This window comes from Schistocerca nitens, chromosome 2, assembly GCF_023898315.1.
Source record: "Schistocerca nitens isolate TAMUIC-IGC-003100 chromosome 2, iqSchNite1.1, whole genome shotgun sequence".
In the NCBI taxonomy this organism is placed as follows: Eukaryota; Metazoa; Arthropoda; class Insecta; order Orthoptera; family Acrididae; genus Schistocerca; species Schistocerca nitens.
This window is the reverse complement of record NC_064615.1, coordinates 696,453,520-696,471,007: the sequence shown is the minus strand read 5'-3', so window position 1 is coordinate 696,471,007 and position 17,488 is coordinate 696,453,520. Positions and strand designations below refer to the sequence as shown.

The following is a 17,488-nucleotide window of genomic DNA, read 5'->3' as shown; positions in this document are numbered from 1 at the left end:
TACACGCCATCCAAGGTCTGTTTGACTCAATACCCAGGCGTATCAAGGCCGCTATTACGGCCAGGGGTGGTTGTTATGGGTTCTGATTTCTCAGGATCTATGCACCCAAACTGGGTGAAAATGTAATCATATGTCAGTTCTAGAATAATATATTTGTCCAATGAATACTCTATCAACTGCATTTTTTCTTGGTGTAGCAATTTTAATGACCAGTAGTGTATCAAACAGATTGTAAAAATGTCGCCGTCGAAGGCACAGTTACGAACATTCGTTGCTGTTAAATAATGAATTAATATAGCCATTAATTATAGACACATCACGAGAATTAGTTTGACGTTTTACTTCTGTGTGCGACCACATCTGTTCGCAAATGTCTCTCTTAAAAATACGACCGCCAAACAAGTTTATAAACGATATCACATGTAAGCTTCAAAAGGGCGAAATTACACTGCCTTTCGAAATGTGCGTATACTGTTCCTGTATTCAGCGAAGTCCATTTGTAGACTGCGTTACGCAGATAAAATGGCAAGGTCGATGCTGAGATAATAGTTTTGGTCATTGCAGCCTTTATTAAATCCTTAACACAAACGTTGGAAGTAGGTGCTGATAAAGTACTTCTTGTGGCAATTTTGAAGAATCAGTTAGTAATTTCTTCTTACAAAATCACAAACACCTATGATTCTGTAGGAAATTGGTCGGGGCCTGCCGGTGTGGCCGAGCGATTCTAGGCGCTTCAGTCTGGAATCGCGCGGCCGTTATGGTCGCAGGTTCGAAACCTGTCTCGGACATGGATGTGTGTGATGTCCTTAGGTTAGTTAGGTTTAAGTAGTTCTAAGTTCTAGGCGACTTTTTTTTATTTATTTTGAACTGGTCACAGTATGATGATAAACATAATTGGGATACCATGTTCATGTTTTCCAGATCAGACTAAGTACTAACCCCATCACATAGCCTTTATGAAGCCGGTTTCTTTCTGAAGCATCCATATAGTGCGGAAGATTTTGTTAGTGTCTTTGATTTTAGGGTGCCTTTTGGACCGATCATCAGCTATGGTACGACAGCTTTTTGAGCTGTATTTTTCTTTTTCGTCAATTCTTCATTATTTTATTAGTAATCTGTCAGCTGTTACTGCTGCTACTGATGGCCTGTGGAACCAGTACGTTCGAGGATAGTAAAATTTTAATCGCTGAAAAACAAAGAGCGACCCTGGAACTCAGTGCCGATGTTACTCCCAGTCCACACGTTCACCAAAAATGCGACACATTTTTCGTCACGACAGATTATTTGGTGGCGGCCTTGGGTGTAGAATTCTGGAAACGCCTGGTACGCAACAGATCCTTCATTCGACAAAAGAGGAAGAAATCAATGGCTGCCACGTCAGGAGAGTACTGGGGATTAGGGAAAGTTTGATAACAAAAAGAAGCAATGATGTCGGCAGCTGGGCCAACACCTTGTAAATAGAGGTGGCTTAAAAGGCACGCGAGACTAACGCAGACGGGCGTGAATTACTGGAACAGGATACGTAATTAATGCTATGAAGAAAAGGAGTTTCTCATATACTTATCTTTAATGTCTTCTTGTACACCTCTATGGTGAACACAAGTGAGTAATTACAATCACTGTAAGGCTAATGGCGCCTTGCTAGTTCGTAGCCATTAACTTAGCTGAAGGCTATTCTGTCTCTCGGCTAATGAGAGAGAAAGGCTTCGTACGTCTAGTCGCTAGCTCTGTCGTCCGTACAACTGGGGCTGAGTTCGAGTCAGTCTCTCGAGACCTGCCTTGTGGTGGCGCTAGGTTTGCGATCACACAGTGGCGACACGCGGGTCCGACATGTACTACAGGACCGCGGCCGATTTAAGCTACCACCTAGGACGTGTGGTGTCTGGCTGTGACACCACATTCCTCCCCCGCAGATCGGCGAACGGTCGTGAGATAAGGCTTCCGCCCGCCGTGGGGAGGACCCCATGTTGACGTATACGATGAGGTGGGGAGCCTAACAACAGGCAGGCTGTGCCACCCGCACCCGGCCATTCGGTCCGAGGGGAGCTAGGAAACGCCTGAAAACCTAGTCCAGGGTGCACGTCAACATGCGGTGTATGCGCCCGTAAAGAGACAGGAGGGGCCGAAGGGTCGACCTCCACGTGGTCGGAGAATCCGACGCGCGATGACGGCATCTGGTCCGGAGCGGGCAAGAGTTCCATGGCGGAGGACAGCTGGTCACGGGAAGCGATCGGCGGCGCGTGACCCAGGGAGACGCGTGGCGGCTGCAGCGAAGGGTCCCCTGCGGGCGGCGCCGGAGGCGGCTGCGGCGGCTGCGGAGGCGGCGGCGGCGGCGCGACGCCATGAGGCAAAATGGACGGCAGCGTCGGTAACACCTGGGGAGGAGGCGAGCCAGTAGATGGGTCCCCAGGGTGCTGACCTGACGGCTCCGTCGCTGAAAGCAGACGGGGAGCGGCAGAACCCGGGCGACGACAGAGGCGCAGCTGATTGAGATGCCGACGCACCTCACCAGAGGCCCCCAAAACCAAATACATCGCGCGGCCGAGGCAGCGAAGAATGCGCCCTGCGAGCCAACGCCGTGAACCGCGATAGGTGCGATAGAAGACAACGTCGCCAGGAGCAAAAGCAGGAGTCTGGCGCAGCACAGGAACCTGATGCGGCGGATGCAGCAAAGACATCAAGGTTCGATGAGAATGACCATGGAGCAACTCAGCCGGCGAGCGACCATCGCGGGGCTGAGAGCGATACGAGGACAAAAAGAGCAATAAGGTGTCCTCCCGAGAATGCGACTCTTTCAATTTCAACATCTGTGACTTGAAAGTCCGGACCAATCGTTCCATGGCACCGTTTGACTGAGGCGAAAACGGCGCGGACGTCAGATGTTGAATACCATTGGCCTTGCAGAAGGACTGAAAGTCTGCGGACACGAATTGTGGGCCATTGTCGGAAACAATAGTCTGCGGAAGACCTTCAATGCAAAAGATAGCAGACAAGGCTTGGATTGTGGCAGAAGACGTCGTGGAAGACATCCGGACAACAAAAGGAAAATTACTGAAAGCATCGACCACAACCAACCAACGAGCATTCCAGAATGGACCAGCAAAATCGATGTGCAAGCGTTGCCAAGGGGAAGTGGCTTTCGGCCATGCAAAGAAGTTCCGCGGCGGTGCGGATTGTTGTTCGGCACACGCCACGCAAGAGGAGCACATATTCGTAATCGCAGCATCGATTCCGAACCAAGTACAGTGCAGACGAGCAAGTTGTTTCGTACGCACTATACCCCAATGTCCGTGGTGGAGAAGCTTTAAGACAGAGGACTGTAACGAACGTGGGACCACGACTCGGGACTGATCATTATCAGAACGCAACAACAAAACACCACGTCGTACAAAAAGTCCCTCCTTGTGAGCAAAAAATCGGCGAACCAGCGGATCCTCGATCCGTGACTTGGACAAGGGCCATTGCGTAGCAACAAAACGCAAAACAATAGCAAGGACAGGGTCAGCAGCTGTGGCCGTAGCTACACGACGAAAATCAATCGGAAACGACGCGACCACGTCATCGGTTTCCGCATCAATGAACATGCAAGCAAGTTCGGAAGAATCGAATGCTTTATCCTCAGCAACAGGCAAACGGGACAACGCATCAGCGTTTCTGTGCTGAGCAGTGGACCGATACAAGATATCGTAGCAGTACTGCGAGAGGAAAATAGACCAGCGAATTAATTTCTGCGCCGTACGCGGAGGTACCGGCTTGTTCGGATGAAAAAGCGATGTCAAAGGTTTGTGGTCCGTGATGATGGTAAAGTGACGACCGTACAAGAAATCGTGAAACTTAGTAACACCAAACACGAGAGCTAAAGCCTCTTTCTCGATCTGTGAATAATTTCTTTGCGCAGATGAGAGCAATTTTGACGCAAAGGCAATAGGGCGATCATGCGATCCATCTTTGTGCGCAAGCACAGCACCGATCCCGAAATCCGAGGCATCTACCATCAACAAAAGGGGTTTCTGGGGATCGAACGGCGTAAGGCAAGTATTTGAAAGTAACGCCGATTTCAACTGGCAAAAGGCGCGTTCGCATTCCGTCGTCCAGACGAACGGAACACCTTTACGGCGTAAGCGATGAAGCGGAGCTGAAATGGAAGAAGCATTGCGCAGAAATTTATGATAATAATTAATTTTACCCTGCACACTCTGTAGTTGCTTCAAGTTCTGCGGTGACGGCAAATCCTGTATGGCACGGAGGTGCTCCGGACTCGGATGGATGCCCTGGGCATTTATTACATGTCCCAGGTACGGTAAGTCACGAGCAAAAAACACACATTTGTCCTTCCTCAAGCGAAGACCATTTTGTCGCAAGACCTGAAATAATGTTCGGAGATTTTGCAAATGTTCGGCTTCTGTCTTTCCGGAGATCACAATATCGTCCAGATAGTTCGCAGCAGTAGGGACCGACGCACAAACAGCTTGTAAATATTGCTGAAACAATGCAGGTGCGGACGCACACCCGAATGGCAGTCTTTTGAAGCGATACAAACCAAGATGCGTGTTTACCACCAAGACGCGCTGGGATTCTTCGTCCACCGGTATTTGCAAGTACGCATCTGCTAGGTCCAACTATGAAAAATATAGTCCCGGGCACAGTTTGTCAAAAAGATCTTCCGGGCGGGGCAAAGGAAAAGTAGCAGTCACTAGTTGTGGATTCACAGTTGCCTTGAAGTCCACACAAAGTCTCAATTTTCCGGAAGGTTTTGGCAAAATTACTAAGGGTGAGGCCCAGAGAGAAGCCTGCACACGCTCAATTACACCTTGAGATTCTAAATCGTGTAGTGTTCTTGCGACCTCAACACGCAATGCGTGGGGAACATTGCGCGCTCTGAAAAACTTCGGTTGCGCGTTTGCTTTCAGTTCCAAATGTGCTTCATAGTTCTTAGCGCAACCAAGGCCCGGTGCAAAAATGTCTGCAAATTCTTCACATAGACTAGAAACACTGGCGGAAGGCACAGTCTGAATCACTGAGAGGACCTGATTTACTATAGACAAATTAAACAACTGAAATAAATCTAAACCAAACAAGTTCACTGTAGTAGAAGAACGAAGAACGTAAAATGACACAAGTTTTGTTTGTCCCTTGTATGTTGCAAGAAGGCTGCACTGTCCTAACACTGGTATTTTCTGGCCTGAGTAACTATTGAGCTGAACATTGGCGGCACGCAACGGAGGTTTGCCCAGTTGGTTGTACGTGTCGTGATTGAGCAATGAAACTGCAGCTCCGGTATCGAGCTGGAATGGTATCACTTTGCCTGCAAAGTCTAAGTCTACAAAAAGTTTATTGTCCTGTTGACGACAAAAGCGACTGTTTTGTGCAACTGGAACAGACACTGGGACAGAATCACGTGGGACGTGACGGGACTTCCGTCGACGTCGACGCACACTTTTTGTTGAATGAACACTGTCACCGGACGGGGTGGAATGAACTACATGAATATCCATGGGCGAAGGTTCACGAGCCTGAGTTTCCTTGGTTCGATTCCGGCGCGAAGCAAAGGGCCTGGAATTGGTGTGAGTGTCCGATCTGAGCTTTTTCTGGCAAACACTTTGGACAAGTCCTTTCTTATGACAGTAAAAGCAAATAGCTTGGCGTGACGGGCAATTTTCACGCGAATGTCTAGTTGCACACCGCGGGCATGATTTCACTGCATTAGCTTGCTTACGCAGCGCACGTGTTTGCGAGCTAGGCTGCTGCTGCGCTGACGGGCGCGAGGGCCGCTGAGCGTCCCGTGCAGCGGGCCCGGCGGGCCAGTTAATGCGACACACTGCCGGCGAAGTTGCAAATGAGTCCTGAGCAAAGTCAAGTGTGTCTTGCCTATCCAATATGTCTATCACTTGTTGAAGGGAGGGATTAACTAGTTTCAAAATCTGTTCCCGTATGCGAACATCAGAAACGTTCTGTGCAATTGCATCACGCACCATCGTATCTGAATACGGAAGTCCACATTCACATTCAAACGCACACTCCCTAGTAAGTCCTTGCAATGTCGCAACCCACTCCCTATTAGTCTGACCGGCCGTACGTTTTGTACGAAAGAACGTATACCTTTTTGCAACGACATTTACTGTTTCCTTGAAATAGGTATCTAAAGCAGACAAAATTTCGTCGTAGGACAGAGTTGCTACGCCGGCCGAAGTGGCCGTGCGGTTAAAGGCGCTGCAGTCTGGAACCGCAAGACCGCTACGGTCGCAGGTTCGAATCCTGCCTCGGGCATGGATGTTTGTGATGTCCTTAGGTTTAACTAGTTCTAAGGTCTAGGGGACTAATGACCTCAGCAGTTGAGTCCCATAGTGCTCAGAGCCATTTGAACAGAGTTGCTACGTCGCGCCGGGGAAACAACTTCACTATCACTCGGTAGGTGGACACACCGACACAAGAAAGCAAAAACGGCTGCCGCTCATTACCCTGAATTCTGTAGGCTGCTAGGTGGAAGTCGAACTGACGGGACCACTCGTGCCATGACTCGTGGGTGGCATCAAAGGGTCTGAACTGAGGTGCAACAGCATGTTGTGGCGGCGGTAGCGATGAAGCGCCCGCGGCCGCATCGGTGTGCAGCGCACGTTGACCCTGGACGAGCTGTCCAAGAGCATCCAATAACGCCTGCGTCTGCTGATTCTGCAAGCGATAAAATTCGGACAGTACATCTGGAGATTGCGGCAAAGCTATGACACAAAGAATTTAGGGCAAAGTAAAACACAAGAGCCTTTGTAGACTCGTCGCCATGTGATGTGTCGGCAGCTGGGCCAACACCTTGTAAATAGAGGTGGCTTAAAAGGCACGCGAGACTAACGCAGACGGGCGTGAAGTACTGGAACAGGATACGTAATTAATGCTATGAAGAAAAGAACGGAGTTTCTCATATACTTATCTTTAATGTCTTCTTGTACACCTCTATGGTGAACACAAGTGAGACAGTACATCTGGCTGTGACACCACAAGCAACATCTGTGAATGTGTCTTGCCCGCAGTTAGATGGAAAATTGTGGAGCAATGAAATTCCGTTGGGCCCTTCTCCGTGAAACGCTTCCGTATCATAGTAAGGGGATTATGGCTTCGGGTGCGGGTTACCCCTCACGAGCATAATCTGTTACTACCACACCATGGTAGTCCAGAAAACACGCAGCAGCATCTTGTCGAATCATGGTCGCGCGTTCGCCTTTCTGGCTCAAATGGCTCTGAGCACTATGGGACTTAACATCTATGGTCATCAGTCCCCTAGAACTACTTAAACCTAACTAACCTAAGGACATCACACAGCCGGCCGAAGTGGCCGTGCGGTTAAAGGCGCTGCAGTCTGGAACCGCAAGACCGCTACGGTCGCAGGTTCGAATCCTGCCTCGGGCATGGATGTTTGTGATATCCTTAGGTTAGTTAGGTTTAACTAGTTCTAAGTTCTAGGGGACTAATGACCTCAGCAGTTGAGTACCATAGTGCTCAGAGCCATTTGAACCATTTTTTGACATCACACAACACCCAGTCATCACGAAGCAGAGAAAATCCCTGACCCCGCCGGGAATCGAACCCGGGAACACGGGCGTGGGAAGCGAGAACGCTAGCTCACGACCACGAGCTGCGGACTCGCCTTTCTGGGCGGTGGTGAAACCACATGTGCCTTGTTTTTATTTCCTGTGTCTCATGGTCATATTAAGACACCAAAACTTCTTAAAGGTGATTAGCTGATTAAAGACGTCATCTGGGTTGGCTTCACACAGCTGCAACATTTCCGCTGTTGTCTCTGCTCCGACGTAATTTTGAAAGGATGTGACGTAATGGTTCACTTCTGAAGTGAACTACCATAAATTAGTATCGCATGGAGTAAGTGTTGTGACTTGGCAAGACAGCCAAGCCACTATGAGAGGAAGCCGAAAGGCACGCGTTTAAGCTCACGCAGGCTGGCGTGAGGTCTGGAACAGTTAAAGGAGTTGAGTCTAATAAAAAAGTACGTAGCTTCTGGAATACTTAACTTTAATCCATAATTGGTGAACATCGCTCTTGACGGTACATGCATCACAAGATAAACAGCAAATGATAATGGCGCCTTGCTAGGTCGTAGCAAATGACGTAGCTGAAGGCTATGCTAACTATCGTCTCGGCAAATGAGAGCGTAATTTGTCAGTGAACCATCGCTAACAAAGTCGGCTGTACAACTGGGGCGAGTGCTAGGAAGTCTCTCTAGACCTGCCGTGTGGCGGCGCTCGGTCTGCAATCACTGACAGTGCCGACACGCGGGTCCGACGTATACTAACGGACCGTGGCCGATTTAAAGGCTACCACCTAGCAAAGTGTGGTGTCTGGCGGTGACACCACAGTAAGAATGAAATGTTTTATAATATTATTAAGATGCGTCTAGTTATTAATAAATCAAAGAGATTGATGATTCCGTGCTAATAATGTCCTAGCTTTGGGGCATGTACAGGAATGACAATTATTGAACTATATGAAAAGATACGTAAATTAGTTACAAACTGCGGTGTGCATATACTTCATTCAACATGTAAACGTCACTACGGATATTCGGATTCAGGGCACAAGTAGCCATAGTTTACAGTATTCATTTCCATATAATCTCAGATAAGGAAAGGCTTAGTCTGTACTTATAATAAAAGTGTAAAACTATCCTGTCTGTTTGAACACACTAATCTCCAAATCAACTACATGAATTTTCATGGCGTTCCACTGCTAACTTGAGCAGAGCCTGGGGCAACGTAGAGGCTTCATTTAATCAAAACTGGTTCATGGGAAAAAATCGTAGATTAAAGTTTTATTTCCAACCATCATCTGTGTCATGTTTTGTCTAAAATTCTATCCTCAACTTAACAGTGCGGACGTTTAACAATCACAACGTGGTACATAAAGCACTGTTAGTTCCGTTTGACACCAAAGAACCGGCAGACGGTACTGTTCGTTTTTTTTTTTAACTTAGTGCCAGGTGTTTTCGTTACGTCATTGATTAAACTAAACGCTACAATATTAACTGATTGTTTTTTTTTAACTTAGTGACATGTGTATTTTCGTTATGTCTGTGATTAAACTAAACGTTACAATAGTAACTTTATAAATACAAACTGACGGCAAATTTACTTAGCTAAGGTATTAAAGAGTCAACGACATTGCTTTGCTTCTTTCTATAGGTTTAACTTATAATGTTTGCTAGGAATAACCGGATTTATTAAGTTTGCTTTGTGATTTGGGTACCTACTCATTACTTTTTGATTTCATTTTGTTTGCGAATAAAAGTGTCAAGCATAAGACAGTCTTTCTGCACACACCAGAACGGACAAAAGTCTGATGATTATTCTGTCTCAAGAACCCAATGAAGATTATGAGGCCTTAACTCGTTCTCTGGAAACTCCTTCCGAATCTGAGACACGATCTCTTATCTCACTCCTCACAAGCCCTCGCTCACACAGGTTTAAAGTTACTCCTCGCCGACGTAACATCATTGAAGCGGATATTTTGACGGGATGTGGTGCAGGCAAGCGAAATTTTACACCCTGAGTCGGTCTTGTGCCAAACAATTTATAATTTCGCTTCAAACGTGCAGGGTTCCCGGTGAGGTTATGTCATGATCATAAACAAAGTAGAAGGGCAGACACTGCATCTTGCAGAAATGGACATTTGTGTCAGTTGCTTTTCAGGTGGCTGATTTACATGGCATTCTCTTGACATAGTAAAACAAAAGAGGTCTTCATTCATGTCCCCAGTCATACTACTTCAAAAGTTATAAGCCTTATAAATCAAAAATAAATTCCACGCGTGCGAAGTCTCGGGAACATCTCTGAATAAATACCCGCTGAATGGTGACTTTCTCAGGTAGCTGAAAATAGTACTGTGAGAACTTTCGAATGACTAGTTATCTACATAAATATGAATTGCTACGAAAGGAATCACACTTAACAGACTGTATTTATTTTTAGTGAATCACAGCAAAAAGTAAGTTCTTTTGTTAGTGTATTGTATAATTAGTAATTGAAAGATAGGCGTTGTAAAAGTAACTTGCTTTCAATCGATTGGCTTCTGCTGACTTGAGAGCAGACTGAAGTTGTTTAGCATGACCGATTTTTCTTTATTAAATTAGTGTGAAGTAAAAAATTGTTTCGACAAAACTTCTTGTACCATTCAAAAAAGATTTACCAGTAATTTAATATTTAGCACTAACTTGTGTTCAGTGACAATTCTTATGCGGTGATGACGTACGAGTTTCCTACATAGCCGTATGTATTTATGCACAAGGTTGTAGCAAGGTTTCAGATTTGTGTGCTGTTGACCACTCAGCGTTTTTTATTTGTTTCCTTTTTCTATGATGATGTCATTCCAGTCCTTATGCTCCGGATCCTTCCTTCTCTAACTTCATCATTATCAATATTCGTTAAGTACATATTCAGTTATAGATCCGTTAATTTCTGTGCTAGCGTTCATCGTTTCAGGAGTGTTAGGGGCCCATGGCATAGGAAGTTTCTGGGGAAGTCATTGTAAATACGAACAAAAAACGATTACCACTCGGTAACCATTTGAATTATCAGAAAATTTATAACAACTGAAAAGATTATATATGATTATTTGTTAGCAAAAGCCGCATAGTTGTCAGGAGGTGCTTTAAACTGAACCACCGGTTTTACGACAATATCTGACGAGGATACAAATCACTCTGTGAAATTTTACGAAATAGTATATATGTAGAACCATAGACAGTGTTGGCATCCGACAAAAACCTTGACACGTACTGGCAATGGTTACACTTTCATAATGTAAGATGGACTCTTACGGAGTTCAAGCATTCGGGAAATTATGCACGGCCGACCGTAGTGGCCGAGCGGTTCTAGGCGCTACAGTCTGGAACCACGTGACCGTTACGGTCGCAGGTTCGAATCATACCTTGGGCATGGATGTATGTGATGTCCTTACCCGAGGCAGGATTCGAGCCTACGACCGTAGCGGTTGCGTGGTTCCAGACTGAAGCGCCTAGAACCGCTCGGCCACCTCGGCCGGAAAATTCCTGTATGATGTGCTCACATCCGCCGCATTGCGAACAGGCAGATGTGGTGAAAGCACCTCGTGGAGGTTAGCGTTACACTGGAAGAAGGAAAGTCACGATGCCGAAAAAGAAACCAAATAAGTTAATAAATGGGCAGGTCTAAGGAGGAATTCATTACTAGATATGTTGTGTTGGCAGAAGAGCCAACACCGTGTTACTAGAGGAGGCCGAAATGCACGCGTTTTATCTCACGCAGGCTGGTATGAAGGGGGAAGAACTATACTGACATTAGGTCTGGGACAAGGAATTAGAATTCAAAAAGCGGACGTAATTAGTTTGATACTTTACTTTAATCCATTAATGATGAACGTCGCTCCTGACGGTACATGATTCACAATATTATCTGTTAGTAAGTGAATATGGCGCCTTGCTAGGTCGTAGCAAATGACGTAGCTGAAGGCTATGCTAAACTATCGTCTCTGCAAATGAGAGCGTATGTAGAAAGTGAACCATCGCTAGCAAAGTCGGCTGTACAACTGGAGCGAGTGCTAGGGAGTCTCTCTAGACTAGACCTGCAGTGTGGCGGCGCTCGGTCTGCAATCACTGATAGTGGCGACACGCGGGTCCGACGTATACTAACGGACCGCGGCCGATTTAAAGGCTACCACCTAGCAAGTGTGGTGTCTGACGGTGACACCACAATCGAAGGCTAAGAATCGTGTTACGTAACTATAAAAAGTCCATAGTTTATGGTTGATATAAAATAAAAGACAAAACTGTACATTATTCCAAGAGTGTCACTGTCTCGACCGCTTGGGTTGTCTTCCCAGTTGAACAAGGAATTCTTCAACTGCGCGGTACTTCGTACAGGAGACACAAAGTGTGCTCAGCAACATGCTATCACATGTGTGCATGTACATGCAGAGGTACTGTAGTGGCTACGAGTCCCGGTGCAGCCACACACTACACGAGGTGAGTGCTCTGCTAGGAGCGGTGCACCCCTGGCGGGGCAGAAGCGGCCAGACTCCAGACGCCGGCGCAGCCTCCAGTTCCGGGTTGGCGGCTGGAGGAGCGGCGCGCTCAACAGGTAGCGCGCGCGGCGCCGGCGATCGATGCAGCTGGTGGCACGCGGGCGCGCCCTGCCGCCCCATGCAAACCAAACACACCGCCTGCGGTCGCGCGCCGCCGCCAGCGGCCGACACGCCCGTAGGGCCGCGGGACTGCGGGCAAGCTAACCCTAGCCGGCGAAATCTACAGGGGTATAAGGCTTACGAACCACAAGTGGTAGTCAATCGATAAAAGCGACGTTGTTCTCGTTAAACACAAGTGGGAAAAACTTGGGGAGCACAAAGTACGTGAAGTGAAGAAATTCTGCTACAGAGGCTGCATAAAAAAAAAACAAAAAAAAACAACACCAAAAACACAATACATAACCATTACTAATACGGCGTAAGAGAACAGGTGGCATTCTAAATACACTACTGGCCATTGCAATTGGTACACCAAGAAGAAATGCAGATGATAAACGGGTATTCATTGGACAATTATATTATACTAGGACATGGTGATGCACTTTATCGCAATTTGGGTGCATAGATCCTGAGAAATCAGTACCCAGAACAACCACCTCTGGCCGTAATAACGGCCTTGATACGCCTGGCCATTGAGGCAAACAGAGCTTGGATGGCGTGTACAGGTACAGCTGCCCATGCAGCTTCAACACGATACCACAGTTCATGAAGAATAGTGACTGGCGTATTGTGACGAGCCAGTTGCTCGGCCACCATTGACCAGACGTTTTCAGTTGGTGAGAGATCTGGAGAATGTGCAGGCCAGGGCAGCAGTCGACCTTTTTTTTGTATCCAGAAAGGCCCGTAGAGGACCTGCAACATGCGGTCGTGAATTATCCTGCTGAAATGTAGGATTTTGCAGGGATCAAATGAAGGGTATACCCACGAGCCGTAACACATCTGAAATGTAACGTCCACTGTTCAAACTGCCGTCAATGCGAACAAGAGGTGACCGAGACGTGTAACCGATGGCACCCCATACCATCACGGCCGGTGATACGCTAGTGTGGCGAAGACGAATACACGCTTCCAATGTGAGTTCACCGCGTTGTCATCAAACACGGATGCGACCATCATAGTGCTGTAAACTGAACCTGGATTCATCCAAAAAATTGACGTTTTCCCATTTGTGCACCCAGGTTCGTCGTTGAGTACACCATCGCAGGCGCTCCTGTCTATGATGCAGCGTCAAAGGTAACTGCAGCCATGGTCTTCGAGCTGATAGTCCATGCTGCTGCAAACGTCGTTGAACTGTTCGTGCAGATGGTTGTTGTCTTGTAAACGTCCCCATCTGTTGACTCAGGGATCGAGACGTGGCTGCACGATCCGTTACAGCCATGCGTATAAGATGCCTGTCATCTCGACTGCTAGTGATACGAGGCCGTTGGGATCCAGCACGGCGTTCCGTATTACCGTCCTGAACCAACCGATTCCATATTCTGCTAACAGTCATTGGATCTCGACCAAGGCGAGCAGCAATGTCGCGATACGATAAACCGCAATCGTGAAGGCTACAATCCGAGCTTTATCAAAGTCGGAAACGTGATGGTACGCATTTCCCCTGCTTACAAGATGCATCACAACAACGTTTCACCAGGCAACGCCGGTTAACTGCTGTTTGTGTATCAGAAATCAGTTGGAAACTTTCCTCATGTCAGCACGTTGTAGGTGTTGTCACCGGCGCCAACCTTGTGTGAATGCTCTGAAAAGCTAATGATTTGCATATCACAGCATCTTCTTCCTGTCGGTTAAATTTCGCGTCTGTAGCACGTCTTCGTGGTGTAGCAATTTTAATGGCCAGTGGTGTAGTTTCTAGCTACCTCGGAGTGGATACATACAGGACCTATACGGTCTGCACGACAATCTTACACCATTCTTCCTGCAGACTATGGACGAACACGGTCAATGATGACGGAAGTGGATAGCGACCATGCACACTTCTCTTCAAAATGGATCAGAAAGGTTAAATAATATTGTGGTGTGACTGTGGTGCTCACAAAATCAATCCTGGCTGATGTCAGTTGTATAAACAGGGACGTTTTCATCTTGGGAAACAGCGTCACCATCAGGGAAGAAATGCTGTACCATGGGTGGGATATCATCAGCCAGGCTGATCATATATTCCTTGGCAGTAATGCGACATTGCAGAGTAGCCATGGGGCCCATGGCTCGTGAATTACCACTACATGGCTGCCCAAATCATTACCGAACCCACGCCTAGTTTCACTCTCGGAACGTAACAGGTACAAACGAAATGACTTTCTTAAAAAAAAAAAAAATTCAAATGCCTCTGAGTACTATGGGACTTAATATCTGAGGTGATCAGTCCCCTAGAACTTAGAACTACTTAAACCTAACCAACCTAAGGACATCACACACACTAATGCCCGAGGCATTCTTTCTTCCATTACTCCAAAGTCCAGATTTTGTGGTTGCAGCAATACGTTTATCTGTAAGTACCATTTGAATCACTAATGAGTGGTTTTGGCATTCCAACTCACCCTGCAATTGGCTGCTTATGGAGCTCCCTTCGTGTTGTTTTAGTGCTGACGGTGTTCACAAGTGTAACATTCAGTTCTGTCGTGACTTTTATAGTTGTCATCTTCTTATTTGTCGTGATAGTCCTCGTCAGTGACCCTCTTTGACAACATCTCACCACGCACTTCCATCCGCGTTTTGACTTAATGGATGATGTTTTCCGCGTTCATTTAAGCGCTTTAAATCTTCGTTACGGTGCCTCTTGAAACAGCGAACACTTCGGCTGACTTGGTGGCGGATGCCGGCACCGTATGAGCAAAAACAATTCACCCATGTTTGAATTTACGTAGCTCTAACATAATGCACTCACAACTATAAACAACGTTCTGACCACGGCTTCCAGTTACCACGTACTGAGGACATTGCACTGATTCTGTTCACGGTCAAATACAACAGCGCAATCTGTATGCTTGTCAGCACCTGAATTTATGTTCGAGCCTGCATTGTTCGCATTGTTTCCATATATTTATCCAACCTCTGTATCTTGTAAGGCAAATAGCACGCAGCGGGTGAACCAAGGTGCACTTAAAAAACAGACAAGCACAGGCGTAGAGAGCATTCCATAACAAAGAAGGGTACTACGGTGCTCAGCACAATTAAAGGATAACTTTTTCGAGATCCTGTAGCTGTCTCCCATTGCAACACAGAAGTTTTAAGCTTGGCTCAAAAGTGATTACAACCATCCTCTCTGATGATGCAAAAGCGTGCACCGGGCGGCGCTTCAAACAGGCAATGTGTCGACACATGCGAAAAACTGTCCAGAGCTCAGAGGTTCATTTGACGTGTAAGGTGGCTTAATGACGTCACATTTTCAGCAAATCTTAACACAAATCTCCCCAGCGCCATCGTAGACGTTTCACCAACGTTAAACCCCTTCTTTAGACGCTTCTGCGATGGAGGTCAGAACAGTGACGCCCAGAGTTGAAATCACGCGGTTTTCTAATGGCTGGCCAACGAAAACATTTCAAACACGCCACCACTCAAAATCGACACTACAAGGTCTCAAAATATGACGTAAAGGTCGTCAATGAAACCACACATTTCCTTGATGTGTTGATTCCCACGAATTTCGTGTCGAAAAGTCAGTTCGCAGTCAGATGAGCAATACGACTACGTTCTTGATAACCTCTGACACTGCTGACGCCTCCGGAACTTTCAACCCTTCTCTAACGACAATGTGGGGCTGCATCGCCACTGAACATTATCGCAGTCCTTTGGAGTGCAGCGCAGCCACAATTTTTGCTCTAGTGTACACGTTGTAACTATTAGGGGCGGTTGAAAATCATTCGACGATCTTGAATATTGACATACCGCTTCAGCTGTATTTAATCTTCTGTTACTGGATCACTACCGGTTTCGTGATATTAAAAGCGACCTCTTCATTAGAGTTAAAAAGCTCGGGACTTTGTACACAACATTCATTGACCGTTAGAACAAAACAATACTAAAAGGAGGTATGCCATAGAATAAAACAGCCGGATTCCAATATAGTTATATGTTCACCTGAAGACGTGGCTTTTAGTGTCATGGAACCGGTAATTATCTAATAATAAAGGACTAAATACAGCCTGTAGCGGTTTTTTAATACCCAATAGTGCTAACCATAGCTGTGGTTACCTTACCTACAGGGTTGTCTGCAGCACCATTGGCGGATTTGATTCCAAGCACCAAAGGAGGTTTATCAACACTCCTGTTGGTGACATTGACACATGCGCGAATAAAAGCATCACTTTCTCACCTGTTCTGGCGTAACCACAAGCGACGGAACGAAGATGCTGAACGCAAGAACAGAGAAGGAAGTGAGGAAACGTCGGCCAACGGTGCTCGGAATTGGACCGCGCCGCTCCAGGAGCGACATTTGCAAGAAGTGAATATAAGCGCCGCTCCTGCCAGCCTCGGGGCTCAGATCGCCTCAGTGTACTGACATTAGTGGAACATATTTGAGTAGCGTGCTACAAGAACAACTGGTTGTGATTCTTATCAGTTACTTGTCTGGACTTTGCCTTTAGCGAGGACTATGACTGCATGATACTTGTGACACCGATGTATCGCCAAAGTTAAGTATTGTCAATTGCTTTATAGAAATAAAACTACTGATCTTATTTGGGTATAGCATTCCGAGAACGCCGCATCTCTTAGGCAGCCTATTAGCGACATGTAGGCAAGATCCAACACCATCTTTATTGCGAATTGTGTCTGTCTAGAGACAGCCTTTCTAGCTGAGTGGTGGGCATCGATGGCTGCCATGCCGAGAACATGAGTTCGATTCAGAGTACTGTGACAGGCTTTTTCCTTGGTGGGAGGACTGGGAGCTGGCTCTCTCAGCCTAGTAATGCCAACTGTGGAGCTATTTTACCATGTAGTGCCGGGTCCACGGTGTGGAGTCTCCAGAACGGCTAGGAGAACGATGTGCTGACCACAAGTACATCTGTACTGCACCTGAATGACCCCAGAAGGCAGAGGATGACACAGCAGCCGGTAGACATACCTTGGACCGTCATGGTCTGGGGAGGAGGTCGTTTCTTTTTATGGAGACAAGCTGTGAAGTAGTCCTGCATATTTGTAGATAGGCATCTGGAATGGGAGGGGTGTGAAGGGATTGCCTGACGGCAGGCGTCTAGAACTACTTCGCAAGTTGTATCGCTAGAGATACATTTTTTAAATTTTCAATAAAGGCGGGCGGGTGTCACCGACGGCTTTGCTGAACTAGGTAGAAATGTGTGCGCGGTGTAGAATCAAAAATTAGCCTTAACATGGGAAGAAGTGCCTTCGGATTTGCCTTCTTGAACACAGCGTGATGGACTGAGGAAAAACCTGAAAAGCAGAGCATTGAGGCGTTTGATGTGTGGTC

At 46.7% G+C, this 17,488-nt stretch overlaps 2 protein-coding genes across 2 annotated transcripts in view; one reads left to right on the top strand and one right to left on the bottom strand.

Moving 5' to 3' along the window:
- The window catches only part of LOC126236852 (uncharacterized), a 746,554-nt gene that overhangs the window by 578,114 nt on the left and 150,952 nt on the right, over positions 1–17,488 (top strand). The gene's annotated exons all lie outside the window — the stretch shown is intronic.
- LOC126235264 (uncharacterized) overlaps positions 11,968–17,488 on the bottom strand; it is a 31,772-nt gene continuing 26,251 nt past the window's right edge. The window contains exon 2 of the mRNA XM_049943994.1: positions 11,968–12,280. Within this exon, the coding sequence (XP_049799951.1) occupies positions 11,968–12,280 (313 nt within the window). The remainder of the gene's footprint in view (positions 12,281–17,488) is intronic.